Source organism: Peromyscus maniculatus, chromosome 9 (assembly GCF_049852395.1).
Source record: "Peromyscus maniculatus bairdii isolate BWxNUB_F1_BW_parent chromosome 9, HU_Pman_BW_mat_3.1, whole genome shotgun sequence".
Taxonomy (NCBI): domain Eukaryota; kingdom Metazoa; phylum Chordata; class Mammalia; order Rodentia; family Cricetidae; genus Peromyscus; species Peromyscus maniculatus.
The window spans coordinates 53439120-53465829 of record NC_134860.1 but is presented as its reverse complement, the minus strand read 5'-3'; the positions used below and the strand labels follow the sequence as shown (position 1 = coordinate 53465829).

Here is a 26710-nt window from a genome sequence, read left to right as displayed (position 1 = left end):
TGAGCCATCTCTCCAGCCCCCAGATATTCTTCTAAACAGGTTTCTTTTCTTTTATGTTCTATTTTTTGAGACAGGCTCTCTCTCACTCTGTGGGTTTTTTTTTTTTTTTGGTGGTTTTTTTTTTAGGTGTGTGTGTGTGTGTGTGTGTGTGTGTGTGTGTGTGTGTGTGTGTGTTTCTTGATTTTTCGAGACAGGGTTTCTCTGTGTAATTTTGGTGCCTATCCTGGAACTAACTCTGTAGCCCAGGCTGGCCTCGAACTCACAGAGATCCGCCTGGCTCCGCCTCCCGAGTGCTGGGATTAAAGGCGTGCGCCACTACTGCCTGGCTTCTCTCTCACTCTTGTAGCTCAGTCTGGCCTTGAATTTGGGAGTTATCAAGAAGATGACCTTGAATTCCTCATCTTTCTGCCTGGACCTGCAAAGTGTTGTGGTAATAGGCACATGTTACCATTCCCAGATTTATATGTTTCTTTTTTCTTCCAGTTAAAAAAAAAAAAAAAAAAAAGTTTTGTTTTGTTTCTTTGTGTAACAGTCCTGGCTGTCCTGGAACTCAATTTGTGGACCAGGCTGGCCTTGAACTCACAGAGATAGGCCTGCCTCTACCTCTCAAGTGCTGGGATTAAAGGCATGCGCCACCATTGCCTAGCTTTCTTCTCCATCCTCTCTCTGTCTCTGTCTCTGTCTCTGTCTCTGTCTCTGTCTCTCTCTCTCATTTGAGACAGGGTCTCCCTACATAGCTTTGGTCTCAGAACTTGCTTTGTAGACCAGACTGGCCTTGAACTCACAGAGATCTGCCTGCCTCTGCCTCCCAAATGCTGGAATTAAAGGTGTGCGCCACCATGCCCAGTAAAATTTAATGCCTACACATAGCTAAATGCTTATTAATATAAATAGTTAATTATTTATTAATATATCTTCATATACCCTTCTCTCTCTCTCTCTCTCTCTCTCTCTCTCTCTCTCTCTCATTTTTTTTTTTGAAGCAAGGTCTCAGGTAGCCCAGGTCACTCTTAAATTCACTATGTAGCTAAAGTAACCTCGAACTCCTGACCCTCCTTCCACCGTCTCCAGAATGCAGTGACTATGGGATCATAGCTGTGCACCACCACTCCTGGTTTATACATGTGCTGGGGATCCAGAGCAGGGATTACAGCACCATAGGCCAGCATTCCGCCAACTGGGCTACATTCCCCAGCCCCTGAATCTCCTTTCTGATACATGAAAGTTTATCTTTATCAGATCCTTTTTACTTGTAAAATATATGTAGCATAAAATGTGTCATTTTAAGCATTTAAAATATACAGGTCAGTGGCACTGAGTACATTCACATTGTTGCTATTATTACCATTCATCACTAGAGGGTTTTTAAAAAATGAAAAAAAAACCAAGAAAATATTTTTTTTAATTCTCAAATAGATTTGGGGTGGGGTGGGGGGGAATATGAGCCAAAAATTTGTGTAACTATAAAAATTGCAAAAAAAAAAAAATTGCAGAGCCGAGTTAAACAGACACAACTAAAGAAGTCAGTCCCCTGGAAAAGGCTCCTTTAATCCAGCAGACAGGCAAAGCTACAGACCAGTGTAAGGAGCAAGGAGGCTTAGCATACACAAACTTGGAATCACACTGAAACGTAAAAACATAAGCACGGAATCATATATCCTGCAAATCTGTTTCTTCAAGGAGTGAAAAGATGACATTTTGAAAATAGAGAAAACAGACTTCATCTCCAACAGACTAAGAAAATCCTAACAGATGCAAACTAAGATTTCGGAAATTCTGAGATGAGCAAGAAGAGGAAGTTTTCTGGCGTATTCAACCCAAACCCGCGAGCATCTTACTAAAACTCATGTTGATGACAGGGGCAGCTCTTTCATTCCAAACAGCATCTGCCAGGAGGGCTTCCACCTCTAGGCATATGCCTGAAAGGACTGGAATCAGGGACTCAAACAGGTACAATAGCATTCACAGCACCATCACATACAGTGTCCAACAGGAGAAAACTGCCCAATGTCCAGAATGGATGAGTGGATATAAAAGTGTGGTATACAGCATGATGGAATATTTTCAGACTTTACCAATATTATTTAACCTTAATAAAATTCAGAAACATCCCATAACATAATGAACCTTGAAGGTACTGTGCTGAATGAAGTCACCCAGCCATCTATCACGGACAAATGGCATATTGTTCCTCTTTATGAGGCACCTGAAGTGTTCAGATTTACAGAGAGAGAAAAAAACGTGGTGGTTTATGGGACCTGAGGGGTAGGAATGGGGAGTAACCATGAAATTGTTCCAAGGTGTTAGCTTGGGATTGGATCTTCCTGTAGGAGACTGAATGGTGGGGCTGACTATCCAGTTTTTTCAGCCTCCATCCATAATCGTGCCATGGAGTGATAAAATACAGGCATCTTTTGTCTACTTTAAATTCCTTTTTAAATTTAATATTATGTGTATGAGTATTTTGTCTGCGTGTATGTCTGTGACCACATACATGCCTGGTGCCCACAGAGAACACAAGAGGATGTCAGATGCCCTGGAATTGGTGTTAAATAAAGTTGTACGCCACCATGTGGTTACTGAGAATCAAGCCTGGGTTCTCTCGAAGAGCAATCACTACTCTTAACTGATGAGCTGTCTCTCCAGCCCCCACCTAAGATCCTTTCTTACTTATTTATTTTGAGACAAGGTTGTGCTATGTAGCCTTAGCGGGCCTGGAACTCCTTATGTACACCAGGCTGGCCCTAGAGGTCTGCCTGCTTCTGCCTTCTGAATGTGGGGGTTAAAAACGTACACCACCATTCCTGTCAGTCAACATTCTGACACTCCAGAGTCCTGAAAAGCCTTCATCCAGAGTATATGCTTGTCAGGACCATGAATCGGAGTGTTTGCATGCAGGCGGTACATGCGAGGGAAAGAGTGGGAAGCCCTAAGTCGCTGCTATCTGCGCTATGGGCACCACCATGGCAGTAGCCCTGTGGCAGGGCCAGCACACCTGGCCTGATTGCGGTGCCCTGGGAGAGATCTGGAGCCTGCCAGCTCCACGGAGCAGTTCACAGAGCAGACAAGTCCCTACCAGTGTCAAGAACAGCTGTGACGTGAAATTTGCAAGCAAATGGATGGAACTAGAAAAAATCATCCTGAGTGAGGTAACCCAAACCCAGAAGGACAAACATGGTATGTACTCACTCATAAGTGGATACTAGATATAAAGCAAAGAACAGGGCACTCACCCACCTAAGACAGAGCACCTGTGTGGCCTGGGCAGGCGTCTCCATGACGGGTAAGGTGACCTGCTGACGTCCCACGCAACCCAAGTCAGAAGCTCATTTTTTAATAAAAGGGGGACCTGCAGGGTCCTGGCCCTCCGTTTGGGGCCTTGCTTGCGAACCTTGACTTTGATATCCTCCCAATGCTAATTCCCTGCCAGGTTCCACCCTCCTGAATGCTTAAGGGAAGTTCCTTGTCTGTGTATCCTGAATAATGGGCGTTAACAACTTAGATGCAAGATTATAAAACATCAGTAGCGAACTAGTGCCCTCCGGGGTTCTCCCATTGTGCTGTAAGCCTGTATTTAAGACCTCCTACCCCTTTCAAGAAATGACATTCGACATTTAAAATTAAATATATATATATATGTATGTATGTATATATATAATTGAATGAATACTGCAAATGTAATCTATGAATACCACAAATGTGATTAATATCACGAATGTAATTTATAAATAAATAAATAAATAAAAGAATCGAAAAGAAAAAAAAAAGCAAAGAACAATCAGACTGCAACCCACAGAACCATGGAAGCTATATATATAGCATGGGGGACCCTAGAATGACTGTGGCTTATAATAAGTTTTGGTTTTACTCAATTACTGAACAAGCCTCAATGAAACACTTCACTATTAAGAATACATACTGGATCAAGCTGATAATAGAAAAATAAATTAATTAATTAATTTAATAAATAAAAGAAAAATTTGAACTATTAAAAACAAACAAACAAACAAAAAAGAACAGCTGTGAATAATGATGTGAGCAGGAATTCAGAGAGGAGGTCCTTCAGTGCATGACTGTATGTGTCACACCCTCCACAGGCTCCTGCACCACAGGCGGACTTATACAGCCCAGAGGCATTTGTAAAAAAAAAAAAAAAAAGCTAGCTTGAGCTTAGGGGGAGGGTAGCTTAGTGGTTAAAGCTCTCCTCATGTAAGCATGAGGACCTGAGTTCAAATCCCCACAACGCAAGAGATATTGGGGACAGTCACCGGTGTCTGTCATCCCAGTATTCCTACAGTAAGATGAAGAGGCAGAGACAGGAGAATCCTGGGACACCCGCAGGCTCGCCAGCATTGTGCACACAGCAGAGAACCACATCTCAAACCAGGTGGAAGGTGAGGTCAAACACCTGAGGTCGCCCTCTGTCCTCCAAACGCACGCACACCGTTACATGCACCCCACCCCCACACACATGAATAAATTTTAAAAATGAATTTAAACAAAGGGGTTTGGGGATTTCGCTCAGTGGTAGAGCGCTTGCCTAGCAAGCATAAGGCCCAGGGTTCTATCCTCAGCTCCAAAAAAAAGAATAAACAATCCAAGCATGGTCGCACACACCTTTAATCCCAGCACTTACTCTAGAGGCAGAGGCAGATGGCTCTCTGTAAATTTGAGGTCAGCCTGGTCTATATAGCAAGTTCTAGACCAGCCAGGGCCACACAGAGAGACCGTGTCTCAATAAAAAAAATTTAAATAAATAAATGTGGGCTAGCTTGGTGGAGTAGAACCAGGTTCTAAGCTATTTCCATACTTACTTGGCCAGGGTACTTAAACTGTAAATGCTTGGTGTTCCTTGTCTATAGAAAGGTAAATAAAGTTGATCTGAGATTAAAGAAGCCAGTATGTGTACCTGGCCCAAGGCGAGCATTAGAAGAAGCATTACCCATGACCTTAGGAGAGCTGAGTCTAAGACCATAAAATGCCCATCCTCCCTTCCGCCCAATATGGTTGGCAAAGGATGGTGCTGCGAACACAAGAGTTCCTAGAGAGACTGGGCTGTTGTGGGGAGCCGATTGTGCCTCCCTGGATGGTGAGGTCTCCTTTTGTGGCACACCCAGTGCCCAGTGGTTCCTAAGGTGGAAGCAGTTCAAGGCAGGTGCCCAGCAATGAACAGCCCCAGGTTTCCAGTTGCCCCACCCCGGCGGGCGGGACCGTACAAGTGCCCTTTGCCTTTAAGAAGGAAGTTGTTCAGTCACTCATTCAAAGTAGGGAGAGCGACCTGGGAAGCGGAATTCGGGGCCTGGCCCTCCGCGCCTTGACCAATAGATCACTCTCTTCGGGGTCCTGTCTTCCTCTCGGCCCAAACCCCCAGCCGTAGGCGGCGTCGTTCCCGCTCTTTCTCTGCACCTAACTCCAGGCAATCGCTAGCTCCTGATGGCTTCTGGCAAGTTATGGTGAGTGGGGCGTGAGTGATGGGTCCTCAGTCTCCGGCGCACCCACACAGGATACCCCGGGACAGACTGGGAGCGCCTTAGCTGAGGCAGGGGACTAAGCTTGGGGGCCAGGTGGCCCGCGGTGGGGGGGGGGGGAGGCTGACACGCTGCCCACGCGCTGTCGCGGAGCTTGGGAGACAGGATGCGCTGACGTGGGGCTGGGCCCCCTACTGGACAAGAACCTCTTCTCAGGCCCAGTGGTGCCTCGGCCTCTCTCGTGCCCTGTGAAGAACTGAAGAACCCGAAGTTTGTGGGCAAAGGCGGGTTCGGTGCAGTGTTCCGGGCACAACACAGAACATGGGGCTATGATGTGGCAGTCAAGATCGTGAACTCGTGAGTGGCTGCCCCAGCTCTAGGCAGGATCTGATCGAGGGGCCCGAAGGGGCGGGGAGAGGAGAGTTCTTCCAGGGTCTGGTCCCAACGGTGGCTCCCTTTTCGGAGTGCAGGGAGGCGATATTCAGGGAGGTGAACGCTATGGCGAAACTGCGTAACCAGCACGTGCTGCTCCTGCTGGGGGTCACCGAGACCCTCGAGTGGGACTACGTGTCTGGACCGGCTCTGGTGACAAGATTCATGGAGAACGGCTCCCTCGCAGGGCTGCTGCAGCCCAAGTGCCCTCGGCCCTGGCCGCTCCTCTGCCGCCTGCTGCAAGAAGTGGTCCTGGGGATGTGTTACCTGCACAGCTTGGACCCAGTGCTCCTGCACCGGGACCTCAAACCCTCCAATGTCCTGCTGGACCCAGAGCTCCACGCCAAGGTCAGCCCATCTACACCCTAGTGCAAGCTTGGGAACCATGTTGAATACCCTCGGTCTGTCCCTCTGAATACAAGACTACCCAGATCAACTAGGAGTTTTATCTCTAGCCACACCAGGAAGGGACAAAGGCCCTCCTTACCCATCTGGGTCAGTTCCACAGGCCTATTCCACAAAGCCCCCATGGACCCAGGGCTGCCCATCAGCAACTTAGATCTCTTCCCCGAGATCTCCTTGACTCTACCTTTCCCTCTGGTCCTCCATCTTCAAAAAGCTGAGGCTGCATCTGTTGGAGGAGACAGAGGGAAAATTCTGGAGACTCTCTGGCCTGCTTCATCTGATACCTCGCTCTTCCTTTCCTTTACAGATAGCAGATTTTGGCCTGTCCACATTTCAAGGAGGGTCACAGTCGGGGTCAGGGTCCAGGTCCAGGGATCCAGGGGGTACCCTAGCTTACTTGGCCCCAGAGCTATTGGTTGATGTCAACCAGAAGGCGTCCCCAGCCAGCGACATCTACAGGTAAGCTATCCACCCCCAAATATCCCAAATGTCTACGCTTATTTGGGCCCTTTTCAAGGATGTGATATGGGAAAGTGGTCTTGCCAGGGGCCAGCTAAGTCTCCACTTTGTGTCTGTGCAGCTTCGGGATCCTCATGTGGGCCGTCCTGACTGGAAGAGAAGCCGAGTGTAAGACTATACGGACTCTGAGACTCTTAGCCTAGGTGCCCTAAAACCCCGAGCCCTTCCATCCTTACCTACTGAGACTGCCCTCTTCCCGCCTCACCCCTTCCTTGGATGACACTCGCTGCTGCCTCTGTCCACGATCTGTCTCCTCCCATCATGAATTCCTTTTGTTATCACTCTCCCCTACTCCAGTGGTAGACCATACATCACTAGTTCATGGCGCAGTCTTTGAAAGGCAGAATCGACCCCCATTGACAGAGCTGCCTCTGTCCAGCCCTGAGACTCCTGGCTTGGAAGTACTGAAGGAGTTAATGGTGCGCTGCTGGCGTTCTGAGCCCAAGGACAGGCCATCCTTCCAGGGTGAGATGGCTATTTCTCTAGCAACTAGGATAGACTTGGGTCTTCCGCAGGAAAGTTCTGCTCATATACAACTCACTCTGTTGCCTTTCAGATTGTCAACCAAAAACCAATAAAACCTACATCCTGGTACGGGACAAGGTAGATGATGCTGTCTCTGAGGTTAGTTCCCAAAACCGCCTCCCCATCCAGGAGCTATTCAGGGATGGCAAGTGGCTCCCTTGACCATCCAATATATCTTCACTGGCCACCATTCTTTAGTTCTTGACCATCATTCCTGCCCACCCAGTCTACCCCTGAGTCTCCAGGTAACAGATTAGAGACCAAGAAAATACTCCCTGACTCTGGCTCCCCTAACTCCTCTCTGTGCAGGTAAAGCAATATCTGTCTCAGCACCGAAACAGCGACAGCAAGTTGTCTGCCCTAGAGCCAGGCCAGAGAGCTGCAGAAATGGATGGCCCTGGGAAAGCGACGGTTTCTGAAATGTTGGACCGCCTGCATCTGCAGCAGGGTGTCAGACCAGTTCCGGAGAAAGGCATAAGCCTTACTGAAAGGAGAGGGGCACGGGCAGAACCGACTGGGCATGCCACAACAGCAGTGACGTCTACAGATACGGTGGCTGGAACTCCCCACATTCCACAAACTCCCCACATTCCACGTACTTTGCCCTCCAGAGGCCCAGCACCCAGTCCAAACTTTACTGAGACTCCAGGTCCTCACCCCCAAAGGAATCAGGTGAGACACTGGCAAGACTAGGGTGTGCCCCCTTACCAAGGAAAACTTAGGGTTGAGGGGTACACAGTGATTGATGTGCCTCTTGAATAGAAAGCCTGAGAACTTTGTGCTATTTGCAGGGAGATCAAAGACATGGCACCACCTGGACCTCCTGGGTCCCGGGGCCAAATGCAGCAGCAGGTACCCATTCTTCAACCCTCCATTCCTCTCCCCCTGCTCAGCTTTTCCATCACCTTCTTCCTCAACACCTTTATATAGAATAGAGTTAACCTCGGGGACGGCGGGGAGGGCGGGGGGGGGGGGGGGAGAGAAAGGATAGAGATCATCCAACCCAATCTTTGTCATTTAATGCATGAGGAACTGGACACCCACTAGGTGAGGATCCCACTGAGGTCACACAACAAAGCCTGGATTTGCCCCAGGATCTGCTGACTCTCCCCAGCACCAGAACCATAACCCTTCACAGTTCCCTTATTGCTAAGGCAGTTCAGAGGGTCTTCCATCGAAGACACCCAAAGAGCAGGCACTGTTCCTCCCGAGCTTCTTCTATAAGACCAACTCTGGAGAGGTACAGCTCACAGTCACCAGCCGGCTAAGACCCTGCATTTGCACTCCCCGGGATGAACACAAGGTGCCACTGCCCCTCTCCCCAAAGTGCTTGCTAAACTCATCTTTCTAACCACTGAACCCTCCCACCTCCTCTTCTCTTAAAGGGCCACCGTCTGTTACCATCACCAACTGTTCTGGAGTGCAGATTGGAAACAATAACCACTTGGCAATACCACCAAGAACTGCTTTGCCCAAGAAGGGCCCAGCACAGTGCGGCAGGGGTAGGGGCTGGTAGCCCCTCCGCAAGTAGATTTCAGAAAGGACCTCGAGAGCCTGGAGCCTGTAATGCAGCCAGCCACTATTATAATTATAATGGAAACTAAAGCACTTTGTAAGCCACCTGGAATGGCTGAGACAATCACGGCCACTTCCTGTGGTCCACAATACTCCTTGAGAGCATTAAGTCCTACACCCAAACTGACTTTTGACCTATGCCCCAAAAGTCAATAAATACAATGTTAACTGTGAGTGAGTCTGAGGTGTCAATCAGGGAGCAGGGATGGACAGCCAGGAGGAGCTGGCTACCGGGAAGAAGGAGATGGTGCTGCCGCCTGGCGGAAGCAGGAAGAGGGGCCCTGGGGACTAGTTATGGGCAACCTCTCGGCATGTAAGGTCAGGGCCCAGCTGGTGGCAGGAAGGGATAGCAGAGCCTTGGCTCTCTGGTACTTCAATCTCAGGGTGGAGCGCTTCCTCCAGCGCTCGGGACTGACGCCACCCTAAGCCTGACCTGACAGGATAGAAGTGTGGCCTCGCCACTCCCCATTTCTCCTTGATTTTGAGCACTGGCTTTGGGGTCCTGGCAAAGGAGGGTGTCTCTAGAAATTCAAAGGTGCCTCAGGCTCTCTAGACCATCCATCCTCCCATGGCACAGACTTCATGCACTTTGCGTTCTGGGCATGGGAGTATTTTTGATTCTTTGGGTCCAAAAGTTGGTAACTATGTCCAGCAAAGAGAAGCACCCACCCAAGGAGCTAGAGATGGCTAGGGTTTGGGTAGTTCACACTTGGCCACACCTGGGGGACCAAAAGTGGAAGGGAAATGCCACATCTGTCCTCACCCACACCCTATCAGGACGGCCCTCCTCCCAGCGATCTCCCAGGCAACACTTCCAGCCTTCCCAGCCTCTCCATTTCCACATACTGGGTCTTTATCTTGATACATCCCTCTCGGTCCTCCCCATCACCTCGTGTTTCTCCCACAGCCCACCTGCTCTTCATTGAAGAAAGAGGGAAGGTGGTGGTTAGAGCACACAATCTGAGCATGGGAGGCAGCCAGGGTAGTCTGCCTAGGCACGGGAAGGGGCCGGACTCTATCGTGGGGAAGTGGGAGGGGGCCTTGGCGCCAGAGGGAAGCGCCAGTCGCCCTGAGCCACTAGCAAAGCCGCGAGGGTAAGTGGCAGCCTGCCTACCCAGGCTCCCTCCCGGGGCCCAGCTTTGCTGAGAGGGCTTCGGGAGCTTGGCACAAAGCAGTGAGTTGATGGGTAGAGGGAGATTCTGGGGCCCCCTTCTCATCAGATCCGACTCCTGTCCCTCTGGTGAGATTTTTTTTTTTTTTTTTTTTTTTTTTTTTTGGCTAGGGCACTACCACGGTCGGGGTTGTGGGAAGGATCGAGAAGACCTGTCACATCCAGCCGGGACCCCTTTGAGAGAGCGCCTGGCAGGGAACCCTACTGCTTCGGAAAGCTTAGGCTTGAAGGGTCAGAGTGGCTCCGGGAGAGGAAGAAAAGCGCGGTGACGCGGGCTGGCTTTTTAACTCAGTGCCCTGCCGTCCCCAGGGCAGGGGCTCCGGGCTGGGGCGGGGGAGACCATGGCCCGCCTCTTCGGTCCCCGGCCGCCCCCCAGCGAAGATCTCTTCTACGAGACCTACTACAGCCTGAGCCAACAGTACCCACTGCTACTGCTGCTCCTGGTCATCGTGCTGTGCACGCTCGTGGCACTGCCAGCCGTCGCCTGGGCCAGCGGCAGGGTGAGATGGGCTAAGTGCCGGCGGGAGTCTGCTCTAGGCAGGGGCGGCCTCGGGCTGGGGATATTTGAAGGACTGGATATTTGAAGGATATTTGCGGGGTCTCTTAGTTAGTAATGTCTTTGCTGGGAACCGGAAAAGAAGCATTGAACCTCATCGTGAATTGTTGTGACTCTGGGCACATGTGACCAAGCCCTGGTCTCTCTCGGCTTGTTCTCTGGGTCTATCCTGGGAGGGGAGTGCGATCCGGATGCACCTCACTATGTTCTACGGTAAATCCAACACCGGATTTTCCAGCTCTCCAGAGAGGAAACTCGACTCACGTCCCTGGGGGAATTCATTTCCTGACTTTTTCTCTCCTGTTTAGGGAATGTGGGGCTGTTAACTGTGCCCCCAGACTTCCAAAAGGCAGTTTTCATCCACTGTGGTTTAGTTGCCCTCCTCCCCCACCAAAAGAATTTTTTTTTTTTTCACTTTCATGTTGGGCAGGAAGGGGGTCTTCAATCCCAAATCTAGAAATATTCTGCTCCGGGTTTTCCTTCCACTCTTTGGAGGCAAGGTGGGAAAAAGGACTGAGAATCCTTGTCTACACCAAGTCCAGAAAGAGGTGGGAACAAAGGGTAGGGGTAGCAACCGGACTTCTAGGCTAGAGGAAAGGCAGGTATCCAGATCTCAGGGCTCGGAGTGGCAAGAAGCTGCAGAAACTTGGGCTACCTGGGTAAACATTTGTGAAGTTCAGCGCCATGGTTTCTGGGGGGAGGATTCGCCTCAGCAAGTTAGCCATTTGGGGGACATTCACTCCGAATGCCAAGGACATGCTACAGTTCCCCCTTTAACAGATAAACTGTGGGAACAGCCAGGAAAATCAGGAACCCCAGCACAGGGAGTCGGTGGCCAGTCCAAGCTACATGAGACCCCACCTCAAAACGGAAAGAAGAAACAAACTGAGTTTCAGAAAGAGGGTGGGAGGTATTAGGTTGAACCACGTGAGACTGATGAACTTCATGGGTGAAACCGGTAGACTTTCAGCAGGTTCTTATGGTTCGACCTGATGCTGGCCTACTGTTTTCTTTCGTTTATTTAGTTGTTTTTGGTTTTGGGGTTTTTTTTTTTTGTTTTTTGGAGTTTTTTGTTTGTTTGTTTTTGTTGTGTGTTTGTGTGTGTGTGTGTGTGTGTGTGTGTGTGTGTGTTGTACATGAGTGCACACCTGTGGAGGTCAAAAGACAACTCAAAGGAATGAGTTCTCTTCTCTCACCATGTGGATTCTGGGAATCAAACCAGATCACCAGGCTTGGTGGCAAGCACCCCGACCCACTGTGCCATCTCACCAGCCCTATTTTCTTTTTGCGCCTGTGTGTAAGACATTTTACAGAACTGAACTGGACGGCATCTAACTTGCTCCCTCTCACCTTGCAAACAACGCCAAAGCCCCTCATCTCAGTCTTGCTTCCTACACCCTTTCCCCACAGGAACTGACCTCAGACCCGAGCTTCCTGACAACCGTGCTGTGTGCCTTGGGTGGCTTCTCTCTGCTCTTGGGGCTGGCTTCCCGGGAACAGCAACTGCAGCGCTGGACACGACCTCTTTCTGGCCTCATCTGGGCCGCGCTGCTGGCTCTGGGCCACGGATTCCTGTTCACTGGGGGTGTGGTGAGCGCCTGGGACCAGGTGAGGAGAATGACCATCAAGGGGCCAGAGAATGAGGACCTCGAAGTCAGGCCCTGTTCGTCGGCGAAGCCCGGGCTTTCAGCTTTCCACCCCCTTCTCCAGGTATCTTTCTTCCTCTTCATCATCTTCACCGTGTATGCCATGCTGCCCTTGGGCATGCGGGATGCTGCTGTTGCTGGCCTCACCTCATCACTCTCACATCTGCTGGTCCTTGGACTGTACCTTGGGTGGCAGCCTGACTCACAGAAGGCTCTGCTACCACAGGTAAAAATGCAGTAGTAACTGGGTGGTGGCGCACGCCTTTAATCCCAGCACTCGGGAGGCAGAGGCAGCCTAGTCCACAAAGTGAGTTCCAGGATAAGCCAGGCTTGTTACACAGAGAAACCTTGTCTTGAAAAAACAAACAAACAAAACGAGAGTGCAGGTAATGTTCCACAACTGGCTCAGCTGCTTGATAAAAATCCTCTGAGCATTTGCTGAGCTGGGACTCCAAAGCAGGGCTCAAGCCTGAGTGCAGGAACCAACACAGATAAACCCCCTTATAGTGATCTCTTGGAGCTGGTACATCAGTGTATCATGCCTGCCTTTACCAGAAGAGGGCCCTATAGCCTCTGAGGAAATCAGCCAGTATTCTCTCACGGGTACAGAAGTAAAAAGTGGAAAATGTGATTAGAACTTGAATAGTTTCTTGCAGGTGGAATAGGCTCAGGAGGTGAACGTGGTGGGATAGTATTCTCGGAGAGGAAATAAACACGCAAGACATCTAGACCTAAGTGGCCAGGTTAGCCCAGCAGCCAAGCCTCTACAGCGGAGAGCAGAGAGGAGGAAAGGGACCAGCTCTCTCCCGTGGATGTCATAGTGTGACACCAATTGTCCTGAGAAACTTAGGTCCCTCACTGTAGAGCCAGGCTCCCCTCATCCTGTTCTTCGAGCCAACTTGAGCTACCCAGGTAGACTCTCGCAGCCCCACTGGGTGGTGTACTTTCCAAGCCTGGCCTTTACCCACAGTTGGCAGCAAACGCGGTGTTGTTCCTGTGTGGAAACGTGGCGGGAGCATACCACAAGGCCTTGATGGAGCGAGCACTGCGTGCCACGTTCCGGGAGGCCCTCAGATCGCTGCACTCACGCCGGAGGCTGGACACTGAGAAAAAGCATCAGGTCAGTAGGACCTAAAAGGCAGGAAGAGGACAATGGCTCAGAAAGAGCAGCTTTTTAGCACCTTCGTATGGAGTGGGTGTGGGTAATCCGTTTGCCTTTCTCAAGTATTTCCTCTTACATGAAATGTGACTACCACCCACCCCTGGGAAGATTGTTGTCAGATTCAGATTGAAGCCCAGTGAGATAGCTGAGGGTAAGACCCTTGCTGCACAAGCCTGAAGACCTGAGTTCAATTCCTGGAACCTGAGTAAAGGTAGATGGAGATAACCAACTCCACAAAGCTGTCTTCTGACCCCCACCCACACATTGTGGCACATAAATAAAATTAAATTTTAGCAGATATGGTGGTGCACACCTGTAATCTCTGCTCTTGGGAGGCAAAGGCAGACATATATCTGTGAATTTGAGGCCACCCTGGTTTAGATAGTGAGTTCCAGGCCAGCCAGGGCTACATAGTAAGATACTGTCTCAAAATAATAATAATTGATGATGATGATGATGAACATGATGAAAATTATTAAAGGAAGATTTCAAATTTAGGTGTTGATACTGAGTCCAGTCCCTAAGTGACCAGGACAGAACCGGGTGATGGAGTCCTGCTGGATGGACTGGAAATGTTGGGGAGCATACTAATGGGTAGATGTAATGTGCGGGGACCTGTGCAACATGGAGGGCTGAGGCTCTTGGTGACAGGGCACAGGAGAGTAGGAGGGGTGTCACCACAGGGACTCTCTCCAGGAGCACCTCCTTCTGTCTATCCTGCCTGCCTACCTGGCCCGAGAGATGAAGGCCGAGATCATGGCCAGGCTGCAGACTGGGCAGAGGTCACGGCCAGAGAACACAAACAACTTCCACAGCCTGTATGTCAAGAGGCACCAAGGAGTCAGGTATGAGGGAAGAAGCTGGGGCGGCGCGGGGGGGGGGGGGGGCGGGAAGCCTGGGCTGCCACCGTGGCCCCCCCATTGACGCCGTCCACCCTGTGCAGTGTGCTGTATGCGGACATCGTGGGCTTCACGAGGCTGGCCAGCGAGTGCTCCCCTAAAGAGCTGGTACTCATGCTCAATGAGCTGTTTGGCAAGTTTGACCAAATCGCCAAGGTCAGAGGGGTCTCCCTCCCCACCCAGGGGCCCTCAAATACCACATGCTGGGGAGCACCCATCTCCTAAGAAGTCTTACATGACAGGCCAAGCTCCCTGATCCTGCAGTAGAAGCAGGAACCACTCACAAATGATCCCATTCAGGAAACTGTCACCATCCCCAAGAGACCTCTCCATGTCTTTACGGACATCCCTAGCGTAATGCCTTCGAATGTGCGCAGAGATTTTCAGGCATTCTGGCCTTGGGAGGCCCTTCCGGGAGAAATCCCCGCTTTCGACAATTCAGCTTAGCACCTGATCAGACATGATGGATACACCCTAGGTTGGAGTCTGCCTCCATGTCCCTCAATCCTGACACTATTATCATGGGCTGATATGAATGTCCCCCACATGTACCAAAACTGAGGAGGACCACAGACACTCCAGCCCTTGATTGTTCCTTCTGATAAAGACATTGCAGGAGAGACCTCAGTCAGCCCCATTTCAAGGGAGGCCATAGATCTGACCTAGACACTCAGAAATTCTTCAGGAATGCCACAGCTGCCCCCCGACACACACACCTTTCCCAACTCCCTCCTACCCCTCTGGCCTCTAACCAGGTTCCTCCACACACCCACACACATACTCCCAGGAGCACGAATGCATGCGGATCAAGATCCTGGGAGACTGTTACTACTGTGTCTCCGGACTGCCACTGTCGCTACCAGACCACGCCATCAACTGCGTGCGCATGGGACTGGACATGTGCCGGGCCATCAGGTCAGCTTGGGTGTGTGAGCCGGGGAAATTCAGAGGAACAGAGGTTGGAGGGGATGTGGGAGGCAGGCTGGCAGAGAAGAGGAGGAGGGTGGCGGGACTAAGCTTGTCCTACACTCGGCTCAGGAAACTTCGGGTGGCCACCGGTGTGGACATCAACATGCGTGTGGGTGTGCACTCGGGCAGTGTGCTCTGTGGAGTCATTGGGTTACAGAAGTGGCAGTATGATGTCTGGTCCCATGATGTCACACTGGCCAACCACATGGAAGCCGGCGGTGTTCCAGGGTAAGACGTGGTGCCTGGGGCAGCTCCAGCCAAAGGCCAGTTGAATCCCCCACATGCTACTTACCACCCTGTTCACAGTCCCTAAGACAAGTTCAGGGGGGTTCTGGGGTGTCTGGAGGCACTCCCTATAACATGGGGCCTTTCTTGAAGTCACAGCTCTGGGAATGGTCTTGGAAAGAAATCAAAGGTTTAGAGGCCTTCCCTCCTGATTTCACTGCTCCCTCCTTCCAGACGCGTGCACATCACAGGGGCTACCCTGGCCCTGCTGGCAGGGGCTTTTGCTGTGGAGAGTGCAGACATGGAACACCGAGAACCATACCTTCGGGAGCTAGGCGAACCTACATACCTGGTCATCGACCCTCGGGTAAAAGCCCAGCTTGGACCCCACAGACTGGACCAAGCAAACCACCTAGTCAGCAAGACCCGTCTTTCCTTCTATGCCAGAAATTGAGTTGCTGTGTCGTGATGTGGGACAAGCCTGTAAGGGGTGTGGGAGAGTGGGGGAAATATCTCATTTTTACTCTCTGACTTTACACATCCCAGGCTGAGGAGGAAGACGAGAAGGGGACTGCCAAAGGATTGCTGTCTTCTCTGGAGGGCCACGAGATGCGTCCATCACTACTGATGACTCGTTATCTGGAGTCTTGGGGTGCGGCCAAGCCTTTCGCCCACCTGAGCCACGTTGACAGTCCCGTGTCTGCCTCCACCCCACTCCCGGTACGTATACCTCCGTCATAAAACCCTGTGCTTGGGGGAAAAAAACAGCCCCCACCGTCACGAGGCTCCCCTGCCAGCCTCCCCTCACGAATCTCTTGGTAAGGTGTGACAGCCCTGAACTTCCTGGTTGCCCCAATCAGTGGTTCAGACCTTTTCTTGCCCTCCCTTCCAGCTCACCTCAGAGATAACGAAAGATCCCCATAGATACCATACCCATTGCACCTCAGCCCTCCCTTCCCCTGGCATCCAAAGGAAACAGCTAAACCCCACTTCCTCCTGACTGGGCACACCCATCCCACCAGCAAATGCCTCTCTCAAGGTCCGTTACTACAATTTCATCCTTTCTTTCATCCCTCCCCAAGTTAAGTTGTGGGCAAGCTGGGTTTTTGCCTCTACTCCTCGGCTCCTCGGCACTCAGACGCGAGGACGATGAGGTGACAGGAAACATTGCTCATGGCCTTGAAGAGGCAAGATTGTGAGCAGGCAAGGTTGTGGCAGAGGGGAAGAGGTGGGCTTACAGCTTATCCGGGTGAAGTTAGGGCATGGCCTGTTACTGCTGGACCTATATATAAGACTTAGAGGTAACCTGTGGCCCACCCGTAGAGAAGGCTCTCGAATCTTCTCAGGGTTAGTGCTCCGTACGGGGGCCAGGTCATGTTCCTAAAGGCATGTATTTCAGCTTCTCTCCCCGATCGTCCTCTTTCCCAAATCTGTTCCACACTCTAGCCGCCTTTCTGAAGCTCTCCCACGACAGTGTCAGACACGCCTGGCTGGATTTTTGAGGTGCCTTCCGAGACTTCGTGTTACATCCCCTTCCTCCTCTTCAGGCCAGCAGAAACAGTGATAGAGATCGGGAAGCAGTGAGGACGAGGGGCACACTGGCCTCAGCAGCTCTAGGAAGGGTTTCTAAACGCCAGTCTAGTGAAGGAAGAGGTCACGGGGCTAAGTGAGCAGGAGGAAAAGAAAGTAGAGCACCAGGAGCCCACGCCCTGCTGCAAACCGAGGCCTCCATGGTGCAAAGGGAGCACTGTGAGGAGTCTGCCACAAGTCCAAGGACCAGGAGACAACCTTGGGTGCAATTCCTGCAACAGAAAGGCCCCCCAGAGTGTTGTTGTGAAGGCCAAGCATCAGAGTGGTGGGACAAGCACAGCTTGTTTGAGGGCACCTCCTGATTGGAGCAGGGCCTCATCAGCCCAGAAATTGGCCCCTGAAGACTCAGGAACTCAGTTAAATATTAGTAATTCCCAACATGGCTATTCTTCCTCCCTCCCTCCAGTCCTCCCTCCCTCTCGCCCTCCCTCTCTCCTTCCCTCCTCCTTCCCCTCCCTATCTCATGTATCCTAAACTGGTTTGAACTCACTAAGTAGCCAAGGATGTCCTTGGAGTTTCTGCTCTCCACCTCCATCTCCCAAGTGCAGAGATTACAGATGTGGTCCACTATACCTAGTTTTACATGATCCTGGGGATCAAACCCAGGACTGCATGTATTCTAGGCAAGCATCTGCTTACTTTTTTTTTTTTTTTTAACATTTATTTATTATGTCTATAGTGTTCTGCCTGCATGTGTGTCTGCATGCCAGAAGGGGGCGCCAGATCTCACTACAGATGACTGTGAGCCACCACGTGGTTGCTGGGAATTGAACTCAGGACCTCTAGAAGAGCAGCCAGTGCTCTTAAACTCTGAGCCATCTCTCCAGCCCTGCACCTGCTTACTCTTAACATCGTGGAACATTGGGAGTGGTGGAGCAGTATTCGTGCTGAAATGTTCCATCCATACATGAATCTTATCACTGTTTGTTGTTTGAGATAAGACCTCACTATATAGCCCAACTGGAAGCAATCTTCCCGCCTTGGCCTCCTGGGTACTGGAATTAGATGCTGCCATACCTACCTGTCCCTCATATTTTTTTTTTAATGTTTTCTGTGTCAGGCACTAGAATAGTTCTTGAAAAGACAGAAATGAGTAGGTATTCTTTTCCCTACTTTCATGTAACTTAAGGCATAAGGGGGCAGGTTGACAAAAGCTAAGTCTGGACATACATGCACACCTAGGCCCCATATCTAGAATCTACCATCCCCCCCCCCAGTATCTTATTCTCCCCCTTCTACTCCTATATGCCCAGTTTCTATTTGTGACCCTGTTTCCATCAAATGGACCACGGAGGGTAGGAAAGGATGCTCAACATACCTCTTGTACTAGTCTGAGGGGCACAGAACACCACTTTCTCCCTCAGTAATTGCTCTTCTATACCCAGCCGTTTTTATAACTTTGCATATGTTGTGTGTGCCTTTTGGTGAAGACGAGAATGACTATATGACTATAATCAAACTGAATTCCCTTCCTTTTCTTCCTTCTCCATACCTTGTTGTCTACCTTGACCAGCTCTCTCTCAGCTCAGCATAGCTGACCTCACAAAAGGTCAGAGAGGGTGGGTCAATATTTTCTGCACAGCCACTCTACTTCAAGCCAATGAATCTGTTAGCATTCAGGGGCAATGGGAAAGTCCTTGCCTTTAGAATCTGCACTCTTTTTTTTATTATTATTATTTTAGATTTTTTGTTTGTTTTTGTTTTGTTTTTTTGTTTTTCGAGACAGGGTTCCTCTGTGTAGCTTTGGGCCTTCCCTGGAACTCACTTGGTAACCCAGGCTGACCTTGAACTCACAGAGATCTGCCTGGCTCTGCCTCCTGAGTGCTGGAATTAAAGGCGTGCGCCACACCGCCCAGCTTATTTATTTACTTTATGTATGCATGCCCTATCTTCATATACGACTTTATGCCAGAAGAAGGCATCAGGTCTCACTATAGATGGTTATGGGAATTGAACTCAGAACCTCTGGAAGAGGTCCAGCCCCTAGAATCTGCAGTCTTTAAGGAGACACAGAACTAACAGCCACCTAAATATAGAGGAGATAAAGGGTTGCCCAGTTAAGGGATGTTCTCTAAGAGGAAGCAAGGGCTTTAAAGAGCCTGGAAGTCTATAGAGTTAGGAGGAGTTTGAAATGATCCTTCCTGGGGAAGCAGGATTTGGTACAGGATGGGATGGAGGCCATTGGAAGCAGAAGAAACAGCCACATCAAGGGCATACAGTCAAGGACATATGTAGAAAGTTCAATCAGGCTTGCAGTCCGTCTTCATGAAGAGGAAATATTCACCATAGCCCCATCGTGTGCCTTTTTAACAGGAGAAGGTCTTCAGCCCCCAGTGGAGCCTGGACCGGTGAGGAGACCTCATCTTTGACAGTGGGGCACACTGGGTGAATCCTCCCTAGGGGGATTGCTCTGCACTTTTGAGGACCTTTTGTGGTAACAGGCTTGGCTGTCACTGTGCAGGAGTCGGCCCCCTCGGGGACTAGATGATGAACTGGACACTGGGGATGCCAAGTTCTTCCAGGTCATTGAGCAACTCAACTCTCAGAAGTACGGACACCAGAGGGCTGCGGGCCGGAGGCCCTGAGGTGGTGTGGTGGAGGAGGGTGGGTGCTCCTCTGAGGGTCTGGAGGGCAGTGAGGAGCCATCCTCGAGAAGGACCCTCGTGAGCACCTCCCCCCCCCCCCCCGACTCACTTCCATCCTCTCTGGTGCTCACCACCTCCTGCCTCACACCAGACAGTGGAAGCAGTCGAAGGATTTTGACCTCCTGACACTGTACTTCAGAGAGAAGGAGATGGAGAAACAGGTGAGACGGAGAACGGAGCACCCCAAGATCCCCCGGCCCTGGCCCTTGCCCCTGGGAAGGTTTAGGACTTCTGTCCCTGCCTGTCTTTCCCAGGTATGCCTAGCTTTGGACCCTAGGGTGAGGGGATTGTGCCTCCCCTGGGAAAGTCAGGCCAGGTGTCGTGGTACAAGCCTGTAAACCTAGCACCTGGGAAGCGGAGGCAGATGGGCCAGGAGTTCAAGGTTATCATGGGCTACATAGTGTGTGTGAGGCCAACCCAGGTTACATGACCAAAAAAAAAAAAAAAAAAAAAAAACCCTGTCATCTGTAGATTGGGTTATTTGGGTAGGTAGTGGGGATATCTCCTGGAAGAGAGGGTGGGGGAGAGTGAGGCTGGGGGCCCACCTCTTGCCTGGGGCTGATACCTTCCCAGCCATGGTCGGTACCCATACCCCGTCTCCATCCATCCCTCTGCCTCCAGTACCGGCTCTCTGCACTCCCCGCCTTCAAATACTACGCAGCCTGCACCTTCCTGGTTTTTCTGTCCAACTTCACTATCCAGATGCTGGTGACAAACCGGTGAGTCACACCAGGCGGCGGCGACTCCTGTAGGTAGAGAGCCCTTTCTCTTCCTGACCCCTGACCCACACTCTCTTCCTCTGGCCCCTTCGCCCTGAGCTTCAGTCACTCACCCACATCCTCCGGAGATAATCACAGTCCTCATCTTAAGGCACATCCTGGGGCTCGGGGTGTAGCTGAGTGGGACAGAGTGGCATCTACTTCATGAGGCCCTAGGTTCAGCCCTCAGTACTGAAAAAGAACTAGCGGACATCCAGACTGCTCTCAATCACCTCCACCTTTGGACGGTAACAACATCTCCACAGAGGACACGGTATTCTCATCGACAGGCCCACCTCTCACCAGCAGATGAATGAGTTCTGACAGGCTCTCAAGCCTGGGCCACGACTTGGAAGACTGAGGTCTCGTTCGGCACTCAGAGTTTAATAAGGGTTTCAGCCCAGAGGCCGACTGATTCAGCCATGGCCACTCTTAGGAATCCTCTGATCCCTTCAATGTTGCCCCAACTTTATCAGTTCCTGCTGTACCGAAACACTGCTCTCGACCGTTCGGTCCCCAGAACAGCAGAACATTATGTCCTACCTCAGACCCCACCAGCAGCCACTCTGGATCCCTAAGACTAACCCCGTCTCCCAACCCCTGTCTCCCAACCAGAGGGCAGGCACTGCCCCTCATGCCAGAGCTCATCCTGGCCCTTCAAAGCGTCCCTCTCGTCTTCTCTTAGGCCCCCAGCTCTGGCCATCACCTACAGCATCGCTTTCCTCCTCTTCCTTCTCCTCCTCTTCGTCTGCTTCTCAGAGCACCTGACGGTGAGAGGTCTGGGGAGAGGGGTGGGGTGTCCAGCTGGAGCCCTAGCCACCAGGACCCTCCTGAAGAAGGAGCCCCAGTCCCGCAGCTATGACACCGGTTCTCCTTCCACAGAAGTGTGTCCAGAAAGGTCCCAAAATGTTGCACTGGCTGCCTGCACTGTCTGTCCTGGTGGCCACACGGCCAGGACTTCGAGTAGCCTTGGGTACCGCCACGATCCTCCTGGTGTTCACCATGGCCATCGCCAGCCTGGTGAGAACAAAGTGGGGTTCTGTCTACCACCATCAGGGCACACTGGCCCTGCCGGGTTGAAAGGGAATCCCTGGAATGGGAATGGAAAGGGAACCCCTGGGTGTGGAATGACGGCTGAAGAAGAAAGACCAAAGGATGATGGTGTGTGTGTGTGTGTGTGTGTGTGTGTGTGTGTCCGTCCATCCCCTACTCTCCAGGCATAATCATTGTTTACACCTTGTTCAAGTCCTTTCTATCTTTTTCCTCTTAGGCATACATCATTTTTAGCTTACTTGGCTAAAGTTCCAGAATTTATATTTGTTCCTAGAATTCAATAGGAATCACGCCCCACCCCCAGCCAAATTAAAAAGAGAGAGGAGGGTAGCCTAGAGAGGTTAGCAGTTGGCAAGAGCTGACACTGGATCGATGACACACTAGGGTTCGTGACATTTCTCACAGTCCCTCCAGCCGGTGAGGACCCATCTGAAGCTCTCTCGCCGTTCAGAAGTAGCATTTGCCCCTGGATAGGAGTCTGGCTTCAGCTCATCCCTAGCTCAGGTGCAGCCCGGCTGAAGCCTCCCTTGGGCCCAAGGAGTTTGCGTGCCCTCAGCCCATCTCCCTCTGCAGATCTTCTTGCCCGTGCCGTCAGACTGCCTTCTCCTGGCTTCCAACGCATCTTCTGTGGCTTTCAATGCTTCCTGGGAGCGGCCAGGATCCCTGCCTCTCATCAGCATCCCAGTGAGTGTTTCTGTGCAGCCCTGGATCTCCTTCCCCCAACCCTTCCTCATCAGTCTGCCAACTCATAAGCTAAAGAACACTCCATCCAAGGCCGTCATAGCCAGTGTCTGTTTTCGTGGGTGACATCCCAATTTGCCCGATAAGCCCCATGCCCTGGGAGGAGAACAGGAGCCCTGGGCATTCTCCCAGCGCTGCTAGGGGATACATCTGACCGCTTTGCCCCGTCCCGCAGTACTCCATGCATTGCTGCGTGCTGGGTTCCCTCTCCTGCTCCCTTTTTCTGCACATGAGCTTCGAACTGAAGCTACTGTTGCTTCTGCTGTGGCTGGTGGCATCTTGTTCCCTGTTTTTGCACTCCCACGCCTGGCTGTCCGACTGTCTCGTCGCCCACCTTTATCAGAGCCCTTTGGACTCCAGGTACGTACAGTCACAGGGCACATCTGCTCAAGCCCTCGGGAGCGTGACTGAGACGGGACACAGAGCTGTCTCCTTGCCCCACAGACTCGAAGCACCCACAAGGCAAAAGGGGAGGGGTGCTGGGGGCCCTTGGGGCACCGGGAGCAAGAAGGAGGCCATCGGGAAGGGGCAGACGGGAAGCCATCTTGATTCTGACCTCTCAGGCCGGGGGTGCTGAAGGAACCCAAGCTGATGGGAGCCATCCACTTCTTCATCTTCTTCTTCACGCTCCTCGTCCTGGCTCGGCAGGTACATCTCTCAGCCCCGTCCTCCGGGGCCTCCCTGTGAATGGCTGAGGCTGGGTTCCCACATTCCTAATTTGTCCGTCTCATCTCCAGGGCTGAGCCCAAGTAACACTTGGCCACTGGAAACTTCCAAGAGAGTGTTCCGACTCTATTTCTTACCTCTTCCGCTCTCAAAATCCCTCTCATCCTCACCATTACCCCTACACACACACACACACACACACACACACACACACACACACACTACGTCTAAGAAAAACCATGGTTATGGGGGGGGGGGGAGTCTGCTTCTCATTCTGTAGATCCTAACTTGAAATAGATCTTAAAAGCCATCTCTCTCCAGGACAGTTCTACCTTAAAATTTTTCTCTAAGCTGGATGTGGGGTGTTGGGGGCACTGCTCTGTCACCCTAGAATGAGTATTACTGCCGCCTGGACTTCCTGTGGAAGAAGAAGCTGAGGCAGGAGCAAGAAGAAACTGAAACGATGGAGAACCTGACCCGGCTCCTTCTGGAGAATGTACTCCCGGCATACGTGGCTCCCCAGTTCATCGGCCAGAACCGGCGCAATGAGGTGACTCCCAACCCCACACTCCAGAGGCCCAGGTGCCACAGGGACTGAGCTCGGATGAAACTCTTGGGTCTTGGATGAAACTTTCTGGGGTCCCTAAACAGTGGGTCAGGTAGTCACCCAAGCCTCAGAGCATAATCTTTGGCTTGGTCCTTAGTGGCCACAAAATTTGTGCTTCAAGTTTTTGTTTTGAAGGAACATCTTCTGGACTGATATCTCAGTGGTAGAGCTTGCCTACCATGCAGGAGGCCCATGGCCGGGGGTGGGGATGGGGGTGGGGGAAGGCAATCATCGTTCCAAATCTTGGCTATATCACACCTTTCAGAAGCCCTAGTCAAATGGTGGTGGGAACTGTCTGAAGAGCAGGTCACCCATCCCTCTAGATCTACAATATCTAATATGGTAGCTGATAGTCACATGTATCCATTCAAACACATTTTAATTAATTAAAATAAAAATTCAGTTCTCTGGGGCTCAGGGGGTAAAGAATGCCTCACAACCTGCAACACACATAAAGGTAGAAGGAGAGAACTAACTCCTGAAAGTTGTCCTCATCTGAGCTCTACACACATGCTGCAGCATGTGTACACACACACACACAAACACACACTCACACGCGCAAACACACATGCACACACACACAAACACACACACATACACACACACAAACACACACACACTCACACGCGCAAACACACATGCACACACACACACAAACACACACACACACACACACACACACACACACAAATCAATAAACTTACCTATTTAAAAAATTAATTCCAGGACTGGAGAGATGGCTCAGTGGTTAAAGAGCACTGGCTGCTCTTCCAGAAGACCCAGGTTCAATTCCCAGCACCCACATGGCTGCTCACAACTGTCTGTAACTCCAGTTTCAGGGGACCCAACACCCATGGCAAAAACACCAATGTACATAAAATAGAAATAAATACATTTTTTTAAATTAAATTCCAAAGAAGTAAACGGGGCCATTTGGCTCCCTCCTCTTCACACCCTGAGCTGCAGCTGCTCCCTGGCTCACCCTCTTCAAACGTATCCCTTGGGCGAGGCATGAAGCTGCCGGCCCAGGCGCTAAGCGTCTCACCCCCCTCCCCCTGCTCACAGGACCTCTACCACCAGTCCTACGGATGTGTCTGTGTCCTCTTTGCGTCGGTCCCGGACTTTAAGGAATTCTACTCGGAATCTAACATCAACCATGAGGGGCTGGAGTGTCTGCGGCTGCTCAACGAGATCATTGCTGATTTTGATGAGGTGTGACTCCAAGACCCTGCGTCCTGCATCCTGGATTCTCCCTCCAGCTCCTCCTTTCACTCTGCTCTCCTGACCACCCAGCCACGCCCCCCGCCACGCCACGCCCCGTCCACTGAGCTTTCCCTTCATCGCACATTGCCAACCATCTCCTTCCCACCACCACCTCCTGCTCTACAGCCTGGCCCGTTAGCCTGCAAAGGCCTGGGGCAGGCTTTCTGGAGAAGGGATGGTGAAATCTCGAGAGAGAGAAAGGAGACACAGCCTCTTCTCTCTACAGCTGCTCTCCAAGCCGAAGTTCAGCGGAGTAGAGAAGATCAAAACTATCGGCAGCACCTACATGGCAGCCACAGGCTTAAATGCCACCTCTGGGCAGGATGCGCAACCGGTACGGCAACCCTTGCCTATCGGCCCTCCCCTGGGCTTCCATTGGTGGGCTTCTGCAAGAGTTGGACTTATTTCTGTGCCCATCGTGGTGGGTGGACCCGTTTCCCAGGATGCTGATCGAAGTTGCAGCCATCTGGGTACCATGGTGGAATTTGCAGTGGCCCTGGGATCTAAGCTGGATATCATCAACAAGCACTCTTTCAACAACTTCCGCCTGCGCGTAGGTGAGGGACCTCCTTTGCTGGGGCAATGTGGTACCTCCTCTCCCTTCTCTGAGACCTTCATTAGCTGCTCTCCAGCTCATCCCTAGACACGCGCGCGCGCACGCACGCGCGCGCGCGCACACACACACACACCCGCCAGACTTACTCTCTTGGCTGAAGCATAAAGCTGATAGTCTAAGAGCTGAGAGAGGCACCCTTCCCTTCCCTAATCTACTCTCTTATAAAACCACCCAACCGGCCGGGCGGTGGTGGCCCACGCTTTTAATCCCAGCACTCAGGAGGCAGAGGCAGGCGGATCTCTGTGCGTTCCGAGGCCAGCCTGGTCTACAAAGCAAGTTCCAGGAAAGGTGCAAAGCTACACAGAGAAACCCTATCTCGAAAAACCAAAAACCACCCAACCTTCCATCTCCCTTAATCTCCTTTCTTCAAAGGCTGCCCCCATCAAAGTCCCTCATTACCACATTTCTTACCAGGGTTGAACCACGGACCAGTAGTAGCAGGAGTGATTGGGGCGCAGAAGCCACAATATGACATCTGGGGGAACACAGTGAATGTGGCCAGCCGCATGGAGAGTACAGGCGTTCTTGGCAAGATCCAGGTGAGAAATCTACCTTGGAGGCACGGGGGTGGGGGAGTGGGGGGGTGGACGAGGACGGACAAGGAAGGACAAGGCTTACCCCCTCCTCCAACTGCAGGTGACCGAGGAGACAGCGAGGGCCCTGCAATCCCTGGGTTACACTTGCTACAGCCGGGGCGTCATCAAGGTCAAAGGCAAAGGGGAGCTCCGTACCTACTTCCTGAACACGGACCTCGCGAGAACTGGGTCTCCCTCCGCACCCTAGGCGCCTCAACAGCCCTCCTCTACGATCTTCAATAAAGTGTCTACGGGGCATCTGAAGCCTGGTGGGAAGGGCACAGTTTCTTCCCGAGCTGTGTTCCTAGGCCTCTCGTTCTGGGATATCTTGTTTTACAGGGTGGGGAAGGGGAGGGTGGCTTCTGAGAGACGACAGGTACTGATGCACAGAATTCTGGAAGATGGGATCGGGTGCTCCGGTCCCCAGGGAGACTTCCTCGGGAGGTGGAGAGAAGGGAAACCATCTCCGGGGACTCTCCTCAGAGGATGTTAGGTTTACACCATCGAGGATGGTTACCACGAACTTCTGGGACGACACTTCACAAGAACCGGTCCCCTGAGTCATGACTCTGGAGGGATGGGGCCACACAGCAAATTCTTTTAACCATCTCCCTTAGGAGTCAGCAGCACGTTTTTCCAAGTGG

The 26710-nt window shown here is 51.5% G+C and overlaps 2 protein-coding genes across 5 annotated transcripts; both read left to right on the top strand.

The window, feature by feature from the left end:
* Positions 1–5228: 5228 nt before the first annotated feature.
* Ripk3 (receptor interacting serine/threonine kinase 3) lies at positions 5229–9098 on the top strand. Its single transcript, XM_006988587.4, has 10 exons — positions 5229–5453; positions 5685–5825; positions 5939–6248; positions 6613–6764; positions 6886–6932; positions 7122–7289; positions 7381–7448; positions 7659–8021; positions 8141–8201; positions 8735–9098. The coding sequence occupies exons 1-10, from the start codon at positions 5434–5436 to the stop codon at positions 8863–8865; spliced, it is 1461 nt and encodes a 486-aa protein (XP_006988649.2). The 5' UTR covers positions 5229–5433; the 3' UTR covers positions 8866–9098.
* An 880-nt stretch (positions 9099–9978) lies between these two features.
* Positions 9979–26330, top strand: Adcy4 (adenylate cyclase 4). 4 transcript variants are annotated; one of them, XM_042284907.2, is made up of 26 exons: positions 9979–10098; positions 10207–10595; positions 12062–12259; positions 12362–12523; positions 13268–13417; positions 14156–14304; positions 14403–14514; positions 15146–15273; positions 15397–15555; positions 15787–15919; positions 16099–16272; positions 19456–19490; positions 19604–19690; positions 19879–19948; positions 20409–20506; positions 21231–21315; positions 21428–21565; positions 22172–22282; positions 22515–22699; positions 22903–22987; positions 23397–23555; positions 24678–24824; positions 25102–25209; positions 25318–25432; positions 25906–26030; positions 26128–26330. In XM_042284907.2, exons 2-26 carry the CDS (start codon positions 10437–10439, stop codon positions 26272–26274), a joined length of 3219 nt encoding a protein of 1072 aa, XP_042140841.2. In that variant the 5' UTR covers positions 9979–10098; positions 10207–10436; the 3' UTR covers positions 26275–26330. The 4 variants fall into 4 exon arrangements, with proteins under 4 accessions (XP_042140841.2, XP_006988623.2, XP_042140840.2 ...); XM_006988561.4 differs by having other exon boundaries at positions 9987–10098; positions 10405–10595; XM_042284906.2 differs by having other exon boundaries at positions 9999–10164; positions 10405–10595.
* The last annotated feature ends 380 nt before the right edge of the window (positions 26331–26710 follow it).

What these genes read in the sequence shown, in the direction of transcription:
- Ripk3 (XM_006988587.4), top strand. Translation starts at nt 5,434, where the DNA reads ATGGCTTCTGGCAAGTTATG. An exon ending in GACTGGAAGAGAAGCCGAGT is followed by an intron (nt 6,933 to 7,121) that starts GTAAGACTATAC and finishes CCCCTACTCCAG; the next exon opens with TGGTAGACCATACATCACTA. An exon ending in GGGGCCAAATGCAGCAGCAG is followed by an intron (nt 8,202 to 8,734) that starts GTACCCATTCTT and finishes CTTCTCTTAAAG; the next exon opens with GGCCACCGTCTGTTACCATC.
- Adcy4 (XM_042284906.2), top strand. Translation starts at nt 10,107, where the DNA reads ATGGGTAGAGGGAGATTCTGGGGCCCCCTTCTCATCAGATCCGACTCC. An exon ending in ATCCGACTCCTGTCCCTCTG is followed by an intron (nt 10,165 to 10,404) that starts GTGAGATTTTTT and finishes TGCCGTCCCCAG; the next exon opens with GGCAGGGGCTCCGGGCTGGG. An exon ending in ACCTGGTCATCGACCCTCGG is followed by an intron (nt 15,920 to 16,098) that starts GTAAAAGCCCAG and finishes TACACATCCCAG; the next exon opens with GCTGAGGAGGAAGACGAGAA.